The sequence below is a fragment of the Pristiophorus japonicus genome, chromosome 10 (assembly GCF_044704955.1).
Source record: "Pristiophorus japonicus isolate sPriJap1 chromosome 10, sPriJap1.hap1, whole genome shotgun sequence".
Lineage (NCBI taxonomy): Eukaryota > Metazoa > Chordata > Chondrichthyes > Pristiophoridae > Pristiophorus > Pristiophorus japonicus.
In genome coordinates this window covers 220,275,718-220,285,737 of record NC_091986.1, presented here as the reverse complement: position 1 = coordinate 220,285,737, position 10,020 = coordinate 220,275,718, and the positions used below count along the sequence as shown (strand labels likewise).

At 52.9% G+C, this 10,020-nt stretch overlaps 1 protein-coding gene across 1 annotated transcript; it reads left to right on the top strand.

Annotated features, from left to right (window-relative positions):
- The first annotated feature begins 362 nt into the window (after positions 1-362).
- tomt (transmembrane O-methyltransferase) lies at positions 363-8,338 on the top strand. The gene is made up of 3 exons (XM_070892586.1): positions 363-624; positions 1,966-2,162; positions 8,018-8,338. The coding sequence occupies exons 1-3, from the start codon at positions 363-365 to the stop codon at positions 8,336-8,338; spliced, it is 780 nt and encodes a 259-aa protein (XP_070748687.1).
- Positions 8,339-10,020: the final 1,682 nt, after the last annotated feature.

The window sequence follows — 10,020 nt, the reverse complement described above, 5'->3', positions numbered from 1 at the left end:
GCCCCTCCGACAGTGCGGCTCTCCCTCAGTACTGCCCCTCCGACAGTGCGGCGCTCCCTCAGTACTGCCCCTCCGACAGTGCGGCTCTCCCTCAGTACTGCCCCTCCGACAGTGCGGCGCTCCCTCAGCACTGGCTGCGGGATGTCAGCCTAGATTTTTGTGCCCTTCTCTCAAGTGGGTACCCACTGAGCTACGGCTAACACCTGAGTGTTGTACCATTGAATTTCAGCAACAGCTACAGGTGAGTGAGTGACGGATGAGAGGTTCTGGAGGTAGAGAAAGCCTCGCTATTTAACGCAGTTTCTCAATCCTTACTTTGCTCTCTTTGACCCTGTTTCCCACCCCCCATCCTTCTCCCCCAGATGGTCTCTCCAGCTATCGCTCTCGCCTTCATTCCCTTCCTGATGACGCTCATTATCCGGTACCGCTACTACTTCCTGCTGTTCTGGCGGGCAGTCGTTGTCCGAAAGATTCAGGACTATGTGACCGGCTTGTCCAGGGAAGAGAGGGCCTTCCAGTACGTGATGATGCACGGCATCCCCGGGGATCCCGAGAACATCCTCAGCACCTTCGACACGTGGTGCTACCATTCGGAGTATCTGAGCAACATGGGACCGGAGAAAGGTAAAGAGGGTTGGCGGGATGGTTGGATGATGTACTACCTCAGCTAGGCTGCCAGTGGGGAGGCGCTACACAGGCACAGGATAGCTCTTTTAAACAGCCAGCACAGACACAATGGACAGAATGGCCTCCTTCTGCATTGTATCATTCAATGATTCCAAGAGGAGGCCATTCAGCCCCTTGATAATGGCAGGATAATCTTTTTTAGTGATGTTAGATGAGAGATAAATATTGGCCAGCACACCGGGGAGAACTTCCCTGCTCGTCTTCCAGTAGTGCCCTGGGATCTTTTATGTCCACCTGAGACTATAAGAACCTAAGAAATAGGAACAGGAGTAGGCCATACAACCCACCCAGCCTGCTCCGCCATTCAATAAGATCATGGCTAATCTGATCATGGACTCAGCTCCACTTACCTGCCCGCTCCTCATAATCCCTTATTCCATTATCGTTTAAGAAACTGTCTATTTCTGTCTTAAATTTATTCAATCTCCCAGCTTCCACAGCTCTCTGAGGCAGCAAATTCCACAAATTTATAACCCTCAGAGAAGATATTTCTCCTCACCTCAGTTTTAAATGGGCGGCCCCTATTCTATGATCATGCCCCCTAGTTCTAGTCTCCTCCATCAGTGGAAACATCCTCTATGCATCCACCTTGTCAAGCCCCCTCATAATCTTATACGTTTCGATAAGATCACCTCTCATTCTTCTGAATTTGAATGTATATAGGTCCAACCTACTCAACTTTTCCTCATAAGTCAACCCCCTCATCCCCGGAATTAACCGAGTGAACCTTCTCTGAACTGCCTCCAAAGCCTCCACTATAGACGGGGCCTCGGTTTAACGTCTCATTCGAAATACGGCACATCCGACAGTGCGGCACTCCCTCAGTACTGCCCCTCTGACAGTGCGGCGCTCCCTCAGCACTGCCCCTCCGACAGTGCGGCGCTCCCTCAGTACTGCCCCTCCGACAGTGCGGTGCTCCCTCAGTACTGCCCCTCCAACAGTGCGGCGCTCCCTCAGCACTGCCCCTCCGACAGTGCGGCACTCCCTCAGTACTGCCCCTCCAACAGTGCGGCGCTCCCTCAGCACTGCCCCTCCGACAGTGCGGCGCTCCCTCAGTACTGCCCCTCCGACAGTGCGGTGCTCCTTCATTGGGGTGCTCCCTCAGTACTGCTCCTCCGACAGTGCGGCGCTCCCTCAGTACTGCCCCTCCGACAGTGCGACGCTCCCTCACTACTTTTTGAAGTGCGGTCACTGTTGTAATGTATGAAACGCGGCAGCCAAGTTGTGCTCCCACAAAACAGCAATTCTTACTTTCTTTTCTCCCCCACCAAATTTCAGGCAAGATCCTGGAGCGACTGATCTACGAGAATGTTCCTCTGACGGTCCTGGAGCTGGGAACTTACTGCGGCTACTCGACACTCCGCATGGCCAGGACCCTACCCGTCAACGCCAGGCTCTACACCGTGGAGATGGACGAGAGTAATGCAGCGGTGGCCGAGAAGATAATTCGCCTGGCGGGATTCGATGAGGACACGGTGAGCCTTGCAGCTAAACCACCAACACAACAACAACTTGTATTTATATAGCGCCTTTAACGTAGTGAAATGTCCCAACGAATATTGTAAGACAAAACAAATTTGACACCGAGTCACATCAGAAAAACTTACGGCAGGTGACCAAAAACTTAGTCAAAGAGGTCGGTTTTAAGGAGCGTCTTAAAGGAGGAAAGGGAGGTAGAGAGGCGGAGAGGTTTAGGGAGGGAGTTCCAGAGCTTGGGGCCCAGGCAGCTGAACGCACGGCCACCGATGGTTGAGCGATTATAATCAGGGATGCTCAAGAGGGCAGAATTAGAGGAGCGCAGAGATCCCGGGGGATTGTGGGGCTGAAGGAGATTACAGAGATAGGGAGGAATGTCTTTGATAGGTCCTTACAATACAGTATAAATGCACACGAGGCCCATGCTTGAGAAGGTCAGTCTGTGAGCTGTCCTTTATTCCTTAGCACTCAAGTGATGAAGGTGGGTGGAGCTTCCCCTTTTGTACCTGAAGGTCCAGGTTAGGAGTGTCTCCCACCTAGTGGTCAGTGTTCTCACGGTGTGCAACTTAGGTCAGATTATACATGGGTTAAAATGCTGGTTGAATACATGACATCACCTCCCCCCCAAAGTCTTATTGGGATCACAGGTTGAGTCTCTCTGGTGGTTTACGCTCTCTTGTAGAGCGCTTGAGTTGGGGCCCCGGTTGTTGGGCGCTGGCCTGAGTGTCTGCTGTTTGCGGTGCCTCAGGCCTGTCCGGACTGCCCACAGTGACTGGGCTCTCCTCCCTTTGGTTCCGGTGTTCGGTCACCTGTGGTGGAGTGAACTCTACATCGTGTTCTTCCTCTGCTTCTTCTATGGGGTTGCTGAACCTCCTTTTTGTTTGATCCACATGTTTGCAGCAGATTTGTCCATTGGTAAGTTTAACTACCAGAATCCTATTTCCCTCTTTGGCAATCACAGTGCCTGCGAGCCATTTGGGCCCTGCAGCGTAATTGAGGAAAAAAACAGGATCATTTACATCAATACATCGCGCCCTCACATTCCTGTCATGGTAGTCATATTGTGGCTGGCGCCTGCTCTCGACAATTTCTTTCATGGTGGGGTGTATAAGGGATAGCCGGGTTTTGAGCGTCCTTTTCATTAGCAGCTCTGCGGGTGGAACCCCTGTGAGTGAGTGTGGTCAGGATCTATAGCCCAACAGGAGGCGTGATAAGCATCTTTGTAGGGAACACCCTTGGATTCTGAGCATCCCGTTTGATTATCTGCACTGCTCGTTCTGCCTGGCCGTTTGAGGCCGGCTTAAACGGTGCCGTTCTGACATGGTTAATTCCATTGCCTGCCATGAAGTCCTGGAATTCAGTGCTTGTGAAGCACGGGCCATTGTCGCTGACCAAGACGTCCGGTAGACCGTGGGCGGCGAACATTGCCCGTAGACTTTCTACCATGGCAGAGGATGTGCTTGAAATTAAAATGTCACTCTTGATCCATTTGGAGTAAGCGTCTACTACAACCAAAAACATTTTTTCCATGAAAGGACCTGCGTAGTCCACACAGATGTGTGACCAAGGCTTGGCGGGCCATGGCCAGGGGCTTCGCTGGGCGCATTGCCCAGCTGGGCACATGTGTTGCACCTGCGAACACAAAGTTCCAGATCTGTGTCTATCCCTGGCCACCAAACGTGTGACCTGGCAATTGCCTTCATCATGTCAATGCCCGGGTGCTCATTGTGGAGTTCTCTGATGAACACCTCTCTGCCCATCTGGGGCATGACTACGCGGTTTCCCCACAGTAGGCGATCGGCCTGAATTGAGATTTCATCCCTCCGCCTGTGAAATGGTTAAATTCCTCAGGGCATGCCCTGTACGTGGCTGCCCAGTCCCCATTCAGGACACATTTCTTGACTAGAGACAATAGCGGGTCTCTATTTGTCCAGACGTTAATCTGACGGGCTGTCACGGGTGAGCCTTCGCTTCCGAAAGCTTTAACAGCCATGACTATCTCAGCAACATGCTCGGTAGCCCCTTCAGTGGTGGCTAGTGGGAGCCTGCTGAGTGCATCGGCGCAGTTTTCGGTGCCCGGTCTGTGCCGAATTGTGTAGTCATAGGCAGCTAACATAAGTGCCCATCTCTGTATGCGGGCCGATGCGTTTGCATTTATGGCCTTGTTGTCGGCCAAAAGGAACGTTAGGGGTTTGTGATCTGTCTCCAGCTCAAATTTCCTGCCAAACAGGTACTGGTGCATTTTCTTTACAGCATATACACATGCGAGCGCCTCCTTTTCTACCATCCCGTAGCCCCTTTCTGCCTGGGACAGACTCCTGGAGGCATAAGCTACCGCCGGTAACTGACCCTTGACATTGACATGCTGCAACACACACCCGACACCATAGGACGACGCATCGCACGTTAACACAAGTTTCTTACATGGGTCGTATAGTGTTAACAGAGTGTTGGAACATAACAAATTGCGTGCTCTATTAAAAGCCCTTTCCTGGCTGTCCCCCCCAGACCCATTCGCGACCTTTGCGTAGGAGCACGTGTAGTGGCTCTAGCAGCATGCTCAATTTGGGAAGAAAGTTACCAAAATAGTTCAGGAGCCCCAGGAACGAACGCAGCTCCGTCGTGTTACGGAGTCTGGGTGCTCTCTGGATCGCTTCCGTCTTGGACGCTATCGGTCTGATCCCGTCTGCTGCTACCCTCATCCCCAGGAATTCTACCTCTGGAGCTAGGAAGACGCACTTCGCCTTTTTCAGTTGCAGCCCTACCCGGTCCAGTCTGTGTAGCACCTCCTCCAGGTTGTGGAGGTGTTCTTCAGTATCGTAAACCGTAATGAGGATGCCGTCCTGAAAAACCACCGTCCCTGGAATCGACTTGAGGAGGCTTTCCATATTTCGTTGGAAGATCGCGGCGGCCGAGTGAATCCCGAACAGACATCTGTTGTACTCAAACAACCCCTTGTGTGTCGTGATGGTGGTCAGCTTCTTCGACTCACTCGCCAGCTCCTGGGTCATGTAAGCTGAGGTCAGGTCCAATTTTGAAAAAGGTTTGCCACCGGATAGCGTTGCAAAGAGGTCCTCCGCTCTTGGTAGAGGGTACTGGTCTTGGAGTGACACCCGATTGATGGTGGCCTTGTAATCACCACATATCCTGACCGACCCATCTGCCTTGAGCACCGGCACGATCGGGCTCGCCCAGTCACTGAATTCGACTGGCGAGATGATGCCTTCCCTCAGCATGCGGTCCAATTCGCCTTCTATTTTTTCCCGCATCACGTACGGCACTGCTCTGGCCTTGTGGTGTACTGGCCTGGAGTCCGGGTTTATGTGAATCACTATCTTGGCCCCCATGAAAGTGCCAATGCCGGGTTGAAATAATGAGTCAAATTTGTCCAGGACCTGTGAGCATGATACTCGCTCCACAGAGGAAATTGCATTGACATCGCCCCATTTCCAGTTCATGACAGCAAGCCAACTCCTCCCCAGTAGTTCGGGACCGTCCCTTGGGACAATCCAGAGTGGCAGTCTGTTCTCCGAATCTTTGTGGGTCACAACTACCGTGGCGCTGCCTAGCACCGGAATGATCTGCTTTGTGCAAGTCCGTAGCTATGCGTCAATCGGCGATAATTTTGGCCTCCTGGCCTTGGATGCCCACAACTTTTCGAACTGTTTGATACCCATCAGGGACTGGCTGGCTCCCGTGTCCAGCTCCATTAATACTGGGATGTCATTATCAGTGGCGTCCTGGTGTATGAACTGTGTACGTGCTCCACATGAACTCGTTGAACTTCAGCTTCCAGCAATTTCCCCCAGCGTTCATTTCTGCAAGTATTTTGCTCATCTCTGCAAACTCAGGCTGAGTGTGTGCCTCCACGCCTCCAACATGAGCTGTTGTTGGAAACAAAAGGTCCCTTGCCTGACTGCCCCTGTGAATGTTCTTGAATACGCCATTAACAGGTGTTGATGGCCCGATTGCTGGCCGTATTGTCCCTTGCAATGGCATGAATCGCCGTTCAACTTGCCATTGTCTCTGTCGAACTCCACCTCTGGGTTCGACTACATGTTGGGGCATGCCCGATTGCCCTTGTCTGCCTGGAAAACTGTGTGCTGCTTTAACAATGTTGAATCTCTGTCCCAACCATTCCTTAACACAGTACCTCTCGTCTGTTCTGCTAGTGGCCATGCACGTGTGGTTTAAATCCCAGTTTCTCGTCGCCATTGATAGGTCCTTACAATACAGTATAGATGCACACGAGGCCCATGCTTGAGAGAAGGTCAGTCTGTGACCTGTCCTTTATTCCTTAGCACTCAAGTGATGAAGGTGGGTGGAGCGTCCCCTTTTGTACCTGAAGATCCAGGTTAGGAGTGTCTCCCACAAGTTCACCACCTAGTGGTCATTGTTCTCACAGTGTACAACCTAGGTCAGATTCTACATGGGTTACAATGCTGGTTGAATACATGACAGTCTTCAACTGCTTAGACCATAGAATCCCCTCCTAAACCTCTCTCTCTTCCATTAAGATTCTCCTTAAAACTCTGTGACCAATCTTTTTGTCACCTGTCCTAATATCAACAGTGTTAACACTCAGGTGGGATGTTTTACTGTTAAAAGCACAATATAAATGCGTGATGCTGTTGTTATGTTCGCAATGAATTTGCTCTTTAATTGTCTCCATTCTAAACTGGGAGCTTAATCCTCACTAAATTTCCCTGGTGTCAGCTGTGGCTCAGTGGGCAGCACTCTCGGGTCTCAGTCAGAAGGTCGTGGGTTCACATCCCACTCCAGAGTCTTGAGCATAACAATCTAGGCTACACTCCATTGCAGTACTGAGGGAGCGCCGCACTGTCGGAGGGGCAGTACTGAGGGAGCACTGCACTGTCGGAGGGGCAGTTCTGAGGGAGCGCTGCACTGTCGGAGGGGCAGTACTGAGGGTACGTCGCACTGTTAGAGGGAGCGCCACATTGTCGGAGGGGCAGTACTGAGGGAGCACTGCACTGTCGGAGGGGCAGTTCTGAGGGAGCGCTGCACTGTCGGAGGGGCAGTACTGAGGGTACGTCGCACTGTTAGAGGGGCAGTACTGAGGGAGCGCCGCACTATCGGAGGGGCAGTACTGAGGGAGCACTGCACTGTCGGAGGGGCAGTTCTGAGGGAGCGCTGCACTGTCGGAGGGGCAGTACTGAGGGTACGTCGCACTGTTAGAGGGGCAGTACCGAGGGAGCGCCACACTGTCGGAGGTGCCGTCTTTTGGATGAGATGTTAAACAGAGGCCCCGTCTGCTCTTTCAGGTGGATGCAAGAAGAGTTCCCCCCCGGGAGTGTTTGATGGGACAGTGTAGAGGGAGCTTTACTCTGTATCTAACCCTGTGCTGTACCTGCCCTGGAAGTGTTTGATGGGACAGTGTAGAGGGAGCTTTACTCTGTATCTAACCCCGTGCTGTACCTGCCCTGGGAGTGTTTGATGGGACAGTGTAGAGGGAGCTTTACTCTGTATCTAACCCCCTGTACCTGCCCTGGGAGTGTTTGATGGGACAGTGTAGAGGGAGCTTTACTCTGTATCTAACCCAGTGCTGTACCTGCCCTGGGAGTGTTTGATGGGACAGTGTAGAGGGAGCTTTACTCTGTATCTAACCCCGTGCTGTACCTACCCTGCGAGTGTTTGATGGGACAGTGTAAAGGGAGCTTTACTCTGTGTCTAACTTGTGCAGGAATGTAACACAGGATCAAAAGTTGGGCAATATTCCATTTCTAAATTCCTTTACCTGATGAGTACAAAATTGTACCCTCAGCTGTGATAAGTTAAGGTACTATTTGAACGTTCTTTAACACGGAATGGCTTGGACATATTTGCCGTTGACCAGGTGGAACAGATCATCAGTCCCTCGGATGAGGTGATCCCTCAGTTCAGGGAGAGGTTCGAAGTGGACAAGTTTGACTTTGTCTTCATGAACCAGTGGAAGCGCTGCTACCTGCGGGACCTGCAGTTACTGGAAGACTACAACCTGCTGCAGGAGGGCAGCATTATCCTGGCCGACAACGTCATCTTCACCGGCGCCCCCCACTTCATGCAGTACGCCAAGAGCTGTGGCAAATACCGCTGGAAGATCCATCGCACACACCTGGAGTACTTCCGTTACATCAGGGACGGGATGGCCGAACTCACCTTCACTGGGCTCAAATAGAGGACGCGTGATCTTTGACTCAAGAGACGGCGCGCAACGCGTGTTCAGGAAGAGGTCTGAGATCAGGAAGGGTTATTAAACTGAATCCAACCGTCTCACCTTCTCCCCCCAACTCCACCTTCTCCCCATATCCCCCAACTCCACCTTCTCCCCAACTCCACCTTCTCCCCATATCCTCCAAACCCACCTTCTCCCCATATCCCCCAACTCCACCTTCTCCCCATATCTCTCAACCCCACCTTCTCCCCATATCCTCCAACCCCACCTTCTCCCCATATCCCCCAACCCCACCTTCTCCCCATACCCCCCAACCCCACCTTCTCCCCATATTCCCCAACTCCACCTTCTCCCCATATCCTCCAACTCCACCTTCTCCCCATATCCTCCAACCCCACCTTCTCCCCATATCCCCCAACCCCACCTTCTCCCCATATCCCCCAACTCCACCTTCTCCCCATATCTCTCAACTCCACCATCTCCCCATATCCCCCAACCCCACCTTCTCCCCATATCCCCCAACTCCACCTTCTCCCCATATCTCTCAACTCCACCTTCTCCCCATATCCTCCAACCCCACCTTCTCCCCATATCCCCCAGCTCCATCTTCTCCCCATATCCCCCAACCCCACCTTCTCCCCATATCCCCCAACCCCACCTTCTCCCCATATCCCCCAACCCCACCTTCTCCCCATATCCCCCAACCCCACCTTCTCCCCATATCCCCCAACCCCACCTTCTCCCCATATCCCCCAACTCCACCTTCTCCCCATATCTCCCAACTCCACCATCTCCCCATATCTCTCAACTCCACCATCTCCCCATATCCCCCAACCCCACCTTCTCCCCATATCCCCCAACCCCACCTTCTCCCCATATCCCCCAACCCCACCTTCTCCCCATATCCCCCAACTCCACCTTCTCCCCATATCCCCCAACTCCACCTTCTCCCCATATCCCCCAACCCCACCTTCTCCCCATATCCCCCAACTCCACCTTCTCCCCATATCCCCCAACCCCACCTTCTCCCCATATCCCCCAACTCCACCTTCTCCCCATATCCCCCAACTCCACCTTCTCCCCATATCCCCCAACCCCACCTTCTCCCCATATCCCCCAACCCCACCTTCTCCCCATATCCCCCAACCCCACCTTCTCCCCATATCCCCCAACCCCACCTTCTCCCCATATCTCTCAACTCCACCTTCTCCCCATATCCTCCAACTCCACCTTCTCCCCATATCCCCCAACCCCACCTTCTCACCATATCCCCCAACCCCACCTTCTCCCCATATCTCTCAACTCCACCTTCTCCCCATATCCCCCAACCCCACCTTCTCCCCATATCCCCCAACTCCACCTTCTCCCCATATCTCTCAACTCCACCTTCTCCCCATATCCCCCAACCCCACCTTCTCCCCATATCCCCCAACCCCACCTTCTCCCCATATCCCCCAACCCCACCTTCTCCCCATATCTCTCAACTCCACCTTCTCCCCATATCCTCCAACTCCACCTTCTCCCCATATCCTCCAACTCCATCTTCTCCCCATATCCCTCAACCCCATCTTCTCCTCATATCCCCCAACTCCACCATCTCCCCATATCCCTCAACCCCACTGTCTCCCCATGTCCCTCAACCCACCTACCCATCTTCTCCCCATGTCCCTCAACCCACCTACCCA

What these genes read in the sequence shown, in the direction of transcription:
- tomt (XM_070892586.1), top strand. Translation starts at nt 363, where the DNA reads ATGGTCTCTCCAGCTATCGCTCTCGCCTTCATTCCCTTCCTGATGACG. An exon ending in CAACATGGGACCGGAGAAAG is followed by an intron (nt 625 to 1,965) that starts GTAAAGAGGGTT and finishes ACCAAATTTCAG; the next exon opens with GCAAGATCCTGGAGCGACTG. An exon ending in CGGGATTCGATGAGGACACG is followed by an intron (nt 2,163 to 8,017) that starts GTGAGCCTTGCA and finishes GCCGTTGACCAG; the next exon opens with GTGGAACAGATCATCAGTCC.